Genomic DNA, 12,952 nt, shown 5'->3' with positions numbered 1-12,952 from the left:
TTTATGTGGCTTGTGGGAAAGGTGATAGAGTGAACATATATTATATGGGATAAAGTACCCCCTGGCATACATGATAACGATATTACTAGTCACCTCAGAATTCCATAACCTTCTAAAGTAACTCCGCCTTTGGCCTTGTTACTCTATATGGGTACAGAACTCCTTGGTGGCTTGCAAAATCGTTATAATGTGCTGCAGGAGGTACTTCATCTCTTAGATATATCAGACATGTTGAATTGCATCTACACTTTCTTTTTACCATACACAAACACTAAGTCCTTAGAATGAAAAACCTTCACAAAACATAGTCTGATGAGTATGGGGTCCGTTCAAACTGTTACAGTTAATTCTGAATGTACACCTGACCATCCACCCATTTGGGCCTCAAATAACTCTAACCCATTTGCTCTGCCTCCTGGTGTAAACCTAGGCAGTCCAGGAACCATGGGTCAAGACTCATACCCATTTTTCCTGGGTGTTCGTTCTGCCTGCATTTGGCATTTGTTCACATTTTGATGCACATGTGGTGTCAGCTCACATTCCTCTGTAAAGCATGAGTTTATCATCTGGTTGCTCTGGTCACTTCTACCACTACACAAACATATATTGTGCTTCTTTAACCAGGGACATTGTTATTACAGACCATATTTGCACAGGTGTAAACCATCCCTTTTGCAAATAATATTGCTCTAAATGCTGAGAACAATTTTACCTATCTTATTAAATAGATGTATATGGATGTCAGATTTATAATACCTGGACATTCTACAGATCATCTTCCAGTATATGTTCATTGCAGTCTCACAGTGCTACTGTTGAGTGGTAAAAAGAAGATGAACATGCTGTCACTTAATCATCAATAAGATAGAGGTGAAATAAGGAGCTGGTTGTTGGAAAATGTCCCTCTCTGAAGGGTCATCCCAAAGTTTTGCCTTCCTCCTCCTCTTTTTCTGAACTTTTTGTTAACTTTAGGACTCTGGGCCCTTTACCACTGCTGACAAGTGTGAAAGTGCATGTGCTCCCTCCTCTAAACATGGTATAATTGGTTTACACCTGTTTGGCATATTTGATTTGCTTGTAAGTCCCTTGTAAAGTGATACACCATATACCCAGGTACCGTAAATTACAAGCTACTAGTGGGCCTGCAGCACTGATTGTCCCACTCACAGAAGTAGCCTTTCAAATCTGTCTCAGGCCTTCCATTGCAGCACGTGTGTGCCTTTTGCTGCCACTTAGAATCAGCATTTAAAAATACTTGCCAAGCTTTAAACTCCCCTTTTATTACACATAAGTAAGTCCTAAGTTAGGCCCTAGGTAGCCCCAAGGGTAGGGTGCTGTGTAAATGAAAGGTTAGACATGCACTGGTATGCTTTGCATGTCCTGGAAGTGCAAACAGCCTATTCCAATTTTCACTACTGTGAGGCCTACTCCTCTTATTGGTTAGCATTGGGAATTCCTTAATACACTATTAAGCTCTAATTCCTGATTAGAGAAGAGTTTCTTTTTTTATGATTCATATGTTTGGAAAGGTAATGACAAATCATGCTTACTGGTGAAGTTGGATTTAATATTACTGTTTCATAAATGCCACTTTCAGGAAGTGTATATTTTTCTGTGCTTATAACTCTGTCTGCTCTGTTGCCTTTCTCCAATGCATGTCTGGACTGTGCATTCCCTCTAAACAGCCACAACACAGGAAGGATCGGGATGTCTGAGTACCTATCTACATGCATCTGCATTCTGATGGCCTTGCCTGGAATGGAGGGTCTAACACTTCACTTGCATTAGCTGTGTTCTGTCCCCACACACAGGATTAATTATCCCCCACAGATAGCCTGGCAGACAGGGCTAGGTTGAAAGGATTGTGTGTGCACTTCAGAGAGCAGCTTTGAATTCACCCCCACATTGATTGATTGATTGAATTGAGACCTGTCAAAGCGCTACTTTGCCCGAAGGCGTCAAGGCGCAAATGATGGAATATAGCCAGGTACATATGAAAAAACACAGGAGATAGAGGCCTAGGAGTAGGCTTCAGTAAAGAGTAGAGTTTTAAGGCCCTTTCGGAAGAGCAGAAGAGATTCCTGACCCCTGAGTACCGACGGAAGCTCGTTCCAGAGTCTAGGGGCTAGAGAGAAGAAGGCCCTACCACCCCATCTCGCCTTAACGACTCGGGGGACAGTCAACAGGTTCTGGCTGGCAGAGCGCAGGGCCCTGCCTGGGACATAGGTTGACACTAGGGTCCTAATAGCTTCAGCTCCCGCACCATGAAGAGCCTTGTGAGTGATGGTCAGAATTTTAAATTTTATCCTGGCATGTACCGGAAGCCAGTGGAGATTTCTCCTAATACTGGTACCTGAAGAGCGTCTGGGGGCATTAACGACAAATCTCGCTGCCGCGTTCTGGACGACCTGCAGTCGATGGAGTAATTTATCACTCATGCCAAGATATAAGGCATTGCAGTAGTCCAGACGCGAGGATATGAGGGCGACTGCAACCATTTTCCGGGCATCAGAAGAGAGGTAGTGGGTGAGTTTTCTTAAAACCCTTAGGACCCCGCAGCAGGTTGAGACCGTTCTGTTTACTTGCCTGTCAAAGGCAAGTGAGGTGTCAAATATGACTCCCAGGTTGCGGGCGGCGGTAGAGGGCAGGGGACAGGTTCCCAATGTTTGGGGCCACCAATCATCTGACCAGGTCTCCTTGCTTCCACCAAAGACCAGGATCTCCGTCTTTTCCCCGTTTAATTTAAGAAAGTTCGAGGCCATCCAGCCTGCCACTGCTTCCATTCAATTTCGGAAGTTTAGGGCTGTGGTCTCGACAGATTGGGACAAGGAGACCGTATTCTGGGTGTCATCGGCGTACGAGAGAACTTCCAGTCCAAAAGTTCTAACAAGCCTAGCAAGTGGGGCCACGTAAATGTTGAAGAGTGTAGGACTCAAAGCGGAGCCCTGCGGGACCCCACACTGCAAAGGCATGGCATTGGAAAGGAAGTCACCCAGTTTGACCCTATGCTCCCGATGGTTAAGGAAGGAGGTGAGGAGGCTCAGAGCCAGTCCCTTCACTCCCGTCTCACTGAGGCGGGAGGCCAGAATGGTAAGCGACAGGGTGTCAAATGCTGCTGTAAGGTCGAGTAGGATCAGAAGAGTTGTCTGACCACTATCGACCTTAGCGCGGATGTTATTGACCACCACTGTAAGGGCTGACTCAGTGCTATGCGCCTTTCGTAAGCCATGCTGAGATGGATCAAGCAGGCAGGTCTTATCTAGAAAGGCGCTAAGATGGAAATTCAGATGAGCCTCCAGCATCTTGGCTGGAGCAGGAAGGAGGGAGATGGGACGAAAGTTCTTAAGAATCCCAGGGTCCAAGGAGGCCTTTTTTAGGAGGGGCTTGACGATGTCAGTCTTCCAAGAGGCCGGGAACTCACCACTGGAGATGGCTCTATTCAAAACTTCCAACAGAGGGGGAAGTAAAATGTCCCTGCAGTTTTTTAAAATTTTAAGAGGACAGGGATCAAGGGGAGATCCTGACTTAGTCTAGGAGTTTATCCAGGGTCTCAGTCGTGAGGAGGGGAAAATTGGAGTAGATGTCATTAGAGACTGGGGTGTGGACTGGGCTGGAAGGGGAAACATGAATGAGGTTATGGGTCTGGAGAGCAGTGTGAATATCCAGGATTTTGGTATGGAAGAAGGTGGAGATCTGATCACAGAGTTCTTGGGAGGGAACTATGGGATCAGGATGTTGAACAAGAGATAAGGTATCTACCACCTTAAAGAGATCACCAGGGGAGGTGAGGGATGAGGTTAGCTTAGAAAAGTAAGATTGCTTTTCAGTTAACACCGCTGCTTTGTAGCTTAAGGAGATTTTTATGCTTGTTCCGTAGAACGGCGTCAAGCTGAGCTCTCCAAAGCCTTTCCTGCCTCCTACACTCCTGTCTCTGGAGTCTAAGAGTTTCAGAGTACCAAGGCGCTGACGGGCATTTCCTAGCACAATAGTGAGATTTAAGCGGGGCTAGGGTGTCCATAGCCCTAGAGATGGTACTTGCGAGTTCACGGGCAGTAGTGTCAATGTCCTGAGAGGGGGGAGCCTTGAAGCCGGCAATAAGAGGGCCAAGTGATTCATTGGACAGGTCCCTATAGTTCCTCTTTAGAACCCAACGGTTCATATCCGTGGGAGGGGCAGGAGGAGAACCTGAAACAAATTCCAAGGGGACTGCTTTGTGGTCCGACCAAGAGAGGGGCAGAGGTGAACCAGTCTCAAGCCTGGGATCATTAGTAAACACCCCATCTAAGATGTGGCCAGCAGAATGGGTAGGGGATAGCACTTTTTGGGAAAGGCTGAGAGAGGCAAGTGAGTCCACAAGTGATGAAGTGTCGGCTGAATTGAGATTTTCTAGATGGAAATTAAAATCTCCAAGAATAGTCAAGGAAGGCCTATTAATGAATGGTTCAATTACTTCAAGTAGATCGGCAACAAACGGGGACCTAGAGCCCGGGGGTCTGTAAATAAGAATACCTGCAAAGTTTTCAGTAGGGGAGGTACTGAGAGAGAAAAAAAGGGCCTGGAAGGAATTCTGGGGAGAAGGGAGGGGATCCATGCGACAGGTAAAAGTGTTCTTATATACAATGCCTATTCCACCCCCTCTACGGTCTTCTCTATCCTGTCTCACCATGGCATAGCCATCGGGGAGGTCATTAATCAGATCGGGGCCAGCTGAATCAGAGCCCCAAGTTTCGGTAATGAAAACCCAAGAGGGTTTTCTTTCCGAGACAAAGTCTCGGAAGGCAAAATTGTTACTGACCAGGGAACGAGCGTTGATAAGGAAGCCCACTTCTTTAGAGGGGGGAGGAGGGTCCTATTTCACCCTAACCCTAGATGACCTAACGGCACTGACCTGATTTGGCAGACTAGGGTTGGTCATGCAGCTACAGAGGATACCATGATGCAATTGTTCGGGAAAAAGTGTGTGATGGCACGTCTGCCGGAGGGGTCTGAGAGAAATAAGGGAGGCAAACAAGTCCCCATTGTCAACAAAAGAGGTTAGAGGGGGCCGGGCAAAATGCCCGGCCCCTGGCGCCTCCTTGGCGCTGACGGGCGCAGACGGGCAGGACTCTGGCATGACTCCGACTAGAGTCCGGCCCGTCCGCAATGCGCATCCGCTGCGCGAAGGAGACGATCGTCCCCTTTTATGGCCGGCTAGAGCGCGTCCGAGCGCTGGAATACCCCCAATATGGCCGCCAAAGTTCGCCTCCCCGGGCCGTGCTCTCAGCGTCAATGCTCGGCTGAGAGCGGCCCGGGCAGCGACTGGAAGGGGGAGGATCTGGACAGGTAACAAGATTGCTGAGAAATTTAACAGATGCTCCGCACCCAATGCCAACAATTAAAATGGCTTTTCAGATCGAGCCTAAATATGCTTATTTAGTCAAGCACAACAATATTTGGTCAAGCACAAACACACGCAGTGTAAAAACAATGTTTTAAAAAGATAGGCAAGAGTGCAAGGAGAACCTCCCGGCTTATCGCCTTAGGAGGGGAAGGTACTGCAGGCTAAGACGAGCACCGGGTCATGGGACCCCTTTTATGGCTGGCTAGAGCGCGTCTGAGCACTGGAATACCCCCAATATGGCTGCCAAAGTTCGCCTCCCCGGGGCCGTGCTCTCAGCGTCAATGCTCGGCTGAGAGCGGCCCGGGTAGCGACTGGAAGGGGGAGGACCTGGACAGGTAACAAGATTGCTGAGAAATTTAACAGATGCTTCGCACCCAATGCCAACAATTAAAATGGCTTTTCAGATCGAGCCTAAATATGCTTATTTAGTCAAGCACAACAATATTTGGTCAAGCACAAACACACGCAGTGTAAAAACAATGTTTTAAAAAGATAGGCAAGAGTGCAAGGAGAACCTCCCGGCTTATCGCCTCAGGAGGGGAAGGTACTGCAGGCTAAGACAAGCACCGGGTCATGGGACCCCTTTTATGGTCGGCTAGAGCGCGTCCGAGCGCTGGAATACCCCCAATATGGCCGCCAAAGTTCGCCTCCCCGGGGCCGTGCTCTACACTTTTCGATATAAGTGCTGGGTCTCTGGCCCTCTAACATCAGACATTACTGGACTTGTAACTGAAGCTCTGCCAGAACTGCTATGCTGCTTAAAGGACTCATTTTTGGACTGCAGACTTGGAAAGTCTGTTTTTCTTTTGTGTTGACTTCCTGTCTTCTGCTCTCCGACTTTGCTGAAGCAGAGCTGGACTCTGCCTTGCCTTCAAGTAATCTGCAAGAGCTTTTGGCTTTCCTCCTATTGCTTGAGACTAAGGGAAATCAAAGTCTCCACCCCTGCTCCTATGCCTGGCTCACTGGATGTGGCGCAGATACTTGCAATACAGACTTCGACGCATCTCCTATTGCTGTATAGAAGAACCAGCGCAGCAACCCGGTTTCCAGAGTAAAATCAGCGCATTGCATCAGAACACACACTTCGCCTCCAGAGATTGACGCATTAGACCATGTATCACCACCACTGCAGCTTGGTGGGATCAACACATCCCCTAGACTGTGAGGCAGAAAGCGGCACATCGCTCGATACCTCTCAACTCCGGCACCCATCTTCACAACTGAATCATCGTCTTCACTGCATGGAGAAGATTGCTGCATCCTGCATGCCTCAACAACAAGCATCTTACTGCTTGTGACCAGGAAAGGTATTTTTTTCACTGGGACCGGCATGGGTCATTTAGCCAGCCAGCGCTCCATCACGGTCGGCCCAAACTTTGACTGTGTCTTGGTCCAGTGCAACCTGAAGCAACCATTTTAGTGCTACTTGCTTTTAAGTGCTTAACTGCATTTATTCTTTTAGAATTCAATATATCAACCTTTATACATTAGATTTGTTGTTTTGGTCTTGTTTTGTTCAGAATAATAGTCTACTCTTCTAACACAGTGTGGAGTCTTTTTGCAGTGAATTCATTGTGTTACTGTGTGAATGTGTCCGTTGCACACATACTTTATACATTGCCTCTTTAGATAAGCCAGACTGCTCTGTGCCAAACTACCAGAGGTAGAGCACAGGTTATCTTCTAGTGAGTATCTAGCTTACCCTAACTAGGATTGTGGCTTCTGTTTGGACAGGGTGCATACCTCTGCCACCCAGACACCCAATTTCTAACACTGGTAATGAACTGGAGCTTTTCCTTTGGCTGAAACCTCAACATGTCTTCAATGGTGGAAAAGACTTAGAGGTGAACATCTACACATTATTGTGGGATATAGAAGAAATATTTGTGATAAAACCTTGTGTAAGACTTTTTGAAATCCTCCTTTTGAGATCAATGTGTAAATGGTGATTGGTGTAAAAATCTTAACCAAATTTCTCTTAATGAATAGAATTTAAGAAATTGCCTGAAAGATTTTAAGAGTAATTAGAAATTCATAGGAAACGAAAGAGAATGATTTCTTCTCTGAAATATTTGTTGCTTAAGCTCCCACATTCTATATACCTTCTTGAGTATTGATACAAGAAAAAGGCTACCTATATCACCAACATGCATTTTTCTTCATTTCAGAAGTGGAAACAAAACTCTAGCTTGCATAATAAGCCCAATATGCTAATACAATAGGTTCCATAGGTAATGCCCACCATATAGCAAAATTAGAACAGGCACAATATCTGAACTCTATACTAACACTTTCCTTTTTTTCTTTTACTTTAGTTACTTGACATGTGCATGCAGAACTGCTGTGTAACCTTCAAAGCTCTTGTTGTGAAGAAGGACTTCTGCAAAGTACTAGTTAAACAGTTGAAGCCAAAATACAACCTTCCAATTGTTATGCAAAATAAAGTTTTACATTTCATCATGGTAAGTAGTGTACTTAAATATGTGAAATATTGTAACTTGAGAATAAAGAATAAAAAGGACAGAGAGACAGGAACACATATGGGGCCATTTAAAGATGAACAGATTTGTATCCGTACTGTAAATTAGTGCATGTCCTTTTCTTCCCACCTTGCTTTTTTCTGTATTATTTGCAATCAGGTAATTGCTGAGTTTCTGATGGTAGAGACTCACCCTGACTACAACTCTGGCACCCCTTAGTCAATGGTCTTTCTGCTACAAAGCTGCTGGCAAAACACAGTTGGTACACTGACCTTTTCAGAGCAGATCTTTGAATATTGTTTTTTTCTGTTCATAAGCACTGAAAAAGCTGCATTGTTGTTAACGAAATGCATAAAAATGTTCCCCCATACCCAGAACTATGGTACTTGTAATATGGCGGGTGGGATATCAGTCACATTCATGATAATCCTGTTTGCCAAACTCTATAAAAGGCCCTAAATTAATAAAAGAAATTAGTTAGATAATGATTTAATATGCTATATTAAGTATCTCCTTTATGATTAACATCCACAAGGGGCAACAAGTCATCAGATTGTTTGTCGAAGACAAAATAGTCCACCACCCAGATTTTCAGACAGAGGGGCTGACTGGTGTGGTGTCGGTTATCCAGATTCGATGCATACTTCTGCTAAGATGGGGATGCTATAGAAAAGCTACAAAGAGTTTTAACATTTTTAGCAGCCATGTAAGTGTGTGTGGGCTAGTATCTTGATACAAAGACAGATACAGAGACACAGCTACAGCACTATATTTGAAACACTCAATATAAAAAACATCTTTGCGTCATTAATAACCCCATGTAATGTTACCAAACTTTGGGAAAATATAAAGTTCTGAATTAAGGATTTCATCCTGCCATTTTTGGTAAAGATTGTTCTAAGTGGGGCAGGAAGATTGGAAGGAATAATGGGGATATGAAAACGTGCTTTTCTCAGACTTTTTCTGCATCTAGCAACAAACATTGGTAAAGTCAAGCAGTCTCACCTGTAAAAAATGTGTTGTCATTACACGCGTTGTAACATGTGCGTTGTAACGTGTCCTATTCCAAATCATACAATTAAAAGGAAGGTAGCGAAGCTATGCTCCAGCACATGGACAACACAAAAAGAGGAAGGAAAGCCGTTGAATAAGAAGCAGACAAACTGAATTAGCATAAAACCAACCAATGATAAGCAGTGGACTGGCCCAAAGCCCACTGTAATTATTGTCCTCCATAGTTCATTGATATCAGGCAGCTAAATGCTGCCTCTAGGTGACACCTAAAAAGGGTTAAAGGATAGTACAGCAAATTGTCATGCATGTACGCCCTAAACCTATTGGGTGCCTTTGCTTAATTTGGTAAATATTCCTCAAGCCCTTTGTGAGAAAGAAACAAAAACAATGTGGCTATAGAACAAGCTCAAGTTCTCTATATTTCATTTAATGTTACAAAGTGACATTACCGCCATTTTTTAAAACTAAGCAACCACGATCATAAGCACTGAAAAAGCCACATTGTTGTTAACACAGTTGGTACACTGACCTCTTCCGAGCAGATCTTTGAATATTGTTTTTTTCTGTTCATAAGCACTGAAAAAGCCACATTGTTGTTAACGAAAAGCATAAAAATGTTCCCACATACCCAGACCTATAGTACTTGTAATATGGCGGGTGGGATATCAGCCACATTCGTGATTATCCTGTTTGCCAAACTCTATATAAAGCCCTAAATTGATAAAATAATAAGTGAGATAATGATCTAATATGCTATAAAAGTAGCTCCTTTATCATTAACATCCACAAGGGCAACAAGTCATCAGATTGTCAAAGACAAAATAGTCCACCACCCAGATTTTCAGACAACGGGGCTGGCTGGTGCGGTGTTGGTTATCCTGATTTGATGCATACTTCTGCTAAGATGGGGATGCTATAGAAAAGCGCCAAAGAGTTTTAACATTTTCACCAGCCATGTAAGTGTGTGTGGGCTATTATCTTGATACAAAGACGGATACAGAGACACAGTTACAGCACTATATTTGAAACACTCAATATAAAAAAAACATCTTTGCATCATTAATAGCCCCCCATGTAATGTTACCAAACTTTGCAGGAGATGATGGATGGAGTGCTGAAACTCTTAAGACGCTCACCTCCAGTCGCAGAACTGGGTTATATCCATCATCGTCCTTTACCTCACTTCACAACCCCAGTTCAGACACAGTTATATGCAAATCAGTCTTGACCCTCATCAGCCAGGCTAGCTTGAATCCAGTATCAAAGTGAGCAAGGGACCCACGTCTGGGCATTCCCTGCCAACTTAGGGCGAACAAAGCAAACACAAGGAGATAATCCTTCTTTAGCTCACTTCACCACCCCAGTTTGGACACAGTTATATGCAAATCAGTCTTGACCATGTGCCTCATGGGAACAGTCCAGCCCGAACTTCCAAGCCATGTCTTCCTTGGACTGGAACCAAGCATCCTGGGACCGGTTTCGGACTAAGTCAAGTCAAGTCAAGTCAAGTCAGATATTCTTATACAGCGCACTTATCACCGGACGGTCTCAAGGCGCTTGCAGCAGAACTAGCAGCAACGACACATCGCAACTCCTGACCTGGCCAAGTAGTTAATTAGAAGGTATTTACTTGGGAAAAAGCCAAGTTTTAAGATCTTTACGAAAACATTTATGATCCACTATGGATACAAGGTGTGATGGCAATTTGTTCCACAGCATAGGAGCTAGGTAAGAAAATTAGCGACAGCCATTCCGAGATGTACGCACACGCGGCTGAACCAAAAATGTTTAGTGCCGGACCTTAGCAATCTCCTTGGTAGATACCATTGGAGCTTTTTTGCTAAGTAATTCGTGCCAGTGTCGTACATTATCTTGTGGGTAAGGCTCAGAATTTAAAAGTGACTTCTTTGACGCACTGGGAGCCAATGTAGATATTTAAGGCTTGAGGCAGCCGTAGATCTAGGTGGAAGGTTGAGAACCAATCTGGCCGCAGTATTCTGAAGGGTCTGAAGCTTGGAAAGAAGATCTTCGTTTAATGCTGTGAACAGGGCATTGCCGTAGTCAAGACGACTGATGACTAGACCCTGTACCAGTGGTTTCCTTGCTTCAATGGGCAGCCACTTAAAGATTTTACGAAGGTTGTGCATAATTCCATAGCAGATACCTAAGACCTGATTGATGTGGGTTTTCATAGATAGATTACGGTCAATTGTGATACCTAGGTTTCGTACTGCTGACATAGGAGAGGGACATGAGCCTAGTTCCAATGGCCACCAATATTGTGACCATAGTTCCTCTGCTTTACCAAAAAGAATAATTTCGGTTTTACTAACATTCAATTGTAACTTGTTATTACTCATCCAGCTATTTATATTGATCATACAGCTCTTGAAGCGTGAAGGTGTGCCAACAGAATCAGAACCCCAGGTGACAAGTAATTGTGTATCGTCGGCATACGACACAGTTTCAAAGCCGTACGATCTGATGATATGGGCTAGAGGAGTCAAGTACAACAGACCTCTAACAACAAGACAACTAACAGACCTCATCAGCCAGACTAGTTTGAATCCAGTGGCAAAATGAGCAAGAACCCATGTCGGGGCAGACCTGGGTCCCTGGCTCACTGTGCCACTGGATTCAAGCTATCCTGGCTGATGAGGGGTGAAGCCCGGAAACCGGACCTAGGATGCTTGTTTCCTGTCCAGGGAGGATCTGGCTTGGCAGTTTGGGCTGGACTGTTCCCATGAGGTACAGGGTCAAGACTGATTTGCATATGGCCAGGTCTAAATTAGGGTGGCATGGTGAGCAAAAGAATGTTGGATTTAACCTAGATCTCATGACTGGCAGTGAATGTTTTGATTGGTGTAAACGCAGATAAACGCAGTGCTCGACGTTCGAATCCAAATGCCGTTCTGTTTATCCGTGTAAACACAAATAAATGGAACAGCATTTGGATTTGAACGTGTAACACAGCAGATCCGATAAGAAGGCATTATTCCCTTGAAAGAGTTACCCAACCCTGAAGAAGTCCATGTTGGATGAAACGCGCTGACTGGACTCATGTACGCATGTCACTTATGACTACAAATAAGGAAAAATTGGGAAAAGACACTCTAAATCTCCCAGCTCAATATTTTTGGATCTTATGGATTTTTGTTACTGATTGTAATTTACAAAAGAATTGTATATAATTGTATGCTCCTTTTCACTGTTTAGTTTTGGAATCATGTAGAGTTTATTTAGTGTAGTAGTGTATGGTACAGTATTGTACGGTGGAATAGGGTTAATTGTAGAAGCATACAGTGTAGGGCTGGATAATGGAGTGGCATTTAGGGGATTGGCATTGAAATTATGGTGGTAAATTAAAGTATAATCGTATACAATGGATTGGAGTAGAGTGGAGTGTGGTATACTGCATTTCAGTACAATGGAGGGCCGCAGAGTGGACTGGCATACAGTGAAATAGTACACACTGCAGTAGTGTACCATGAAGTGGGGCAGAGTTCGATAGCATAAAGTAGAATAGCATCGAGTGGAGTTACGTACAGTAGAATAGCATACAGTTGCAAGCCATACAATGTAGGGGCATTCATAAAGTGGAATACACTGGAGTGGAATAGAATAGAATGGTAAATAGTGTAATAGCATAGAGTACAGTGGTGTAGACTGGATTGTTGTACAGTGAAGTGGAGTACAGTGGAGTGACATATAGTGGATTAGCGTGCAGTTTAGTGCTGTATACTGGGGTTTCGTACACTTGAAAGGTGTAGACAGTACAGAATAGTGTGGAGTCACGTAAAGTAACTGATATGAGTGGAGTGGCAGTTGTAGTAGTTCAGACTTTATTCGATTTTATATATAATATCACACAAGTATACAAGCAAAAGACATTTCATCACAAGAAAAAAAGTACGACAACAAAATAAAATAAAACAGAACAGTAAAAGATTTCCATTTAAAATAGCATTGATACAGACAGAAATCCAACATTTGAAGAATCTATGAGTGAAGCTCTAAGCAGAAGTCAGGGCCTGATATTTTGAGCTAGAAACCCCAGACAAGAACCAAGAGACATTAA

The 12,952-nt window shown here is 44.1% G+C and overlaps 1 protein-coding gene across 2 annotated transcripts in view; it reads left to right on the top strand.

Moving 5' to 3' along the window:
* The window catches only part of TOM1L1 (target of myb1 like 1 membrane trafficking protein), a 653,197-nt gene that overhangs the window by 94,510 nt on the left and 545,735 nt on the right, over positions 1 to 12,952 (top strand). For both annotated transcript variants that reach the window (XM_078654420.1, XM_078654421.1), the window contains one exon: positions 7,696 to 7,842. In XM_078654420.1, the coding sequence (XP_078510546.1) occupies positions 7,696 to 7,842 (147 nt within the window). The remainder of the gene's footprint in view (positions 1 to 7,695; positions 7,843 to 12,952) is intronic.

This window comes from Lissotriton helveticus, chromosome 7 (genome assembly GCF_964261635.1).
Source record: "Lissotriton helveticus chromosome 7, aLisHel1.1, whole genome shotgun sequence".
NCBI lineage: Eukaryota > Metazoa > Chordata > Amphibia > Caudata > Salamandridae > Lissotriton > Lissotriton helveticus.
The sequence above is the reverse complement of the archived record's forward strand: the minus strand, read 5'-3'. Positions and strand labels throughout refer to the sequence as shown.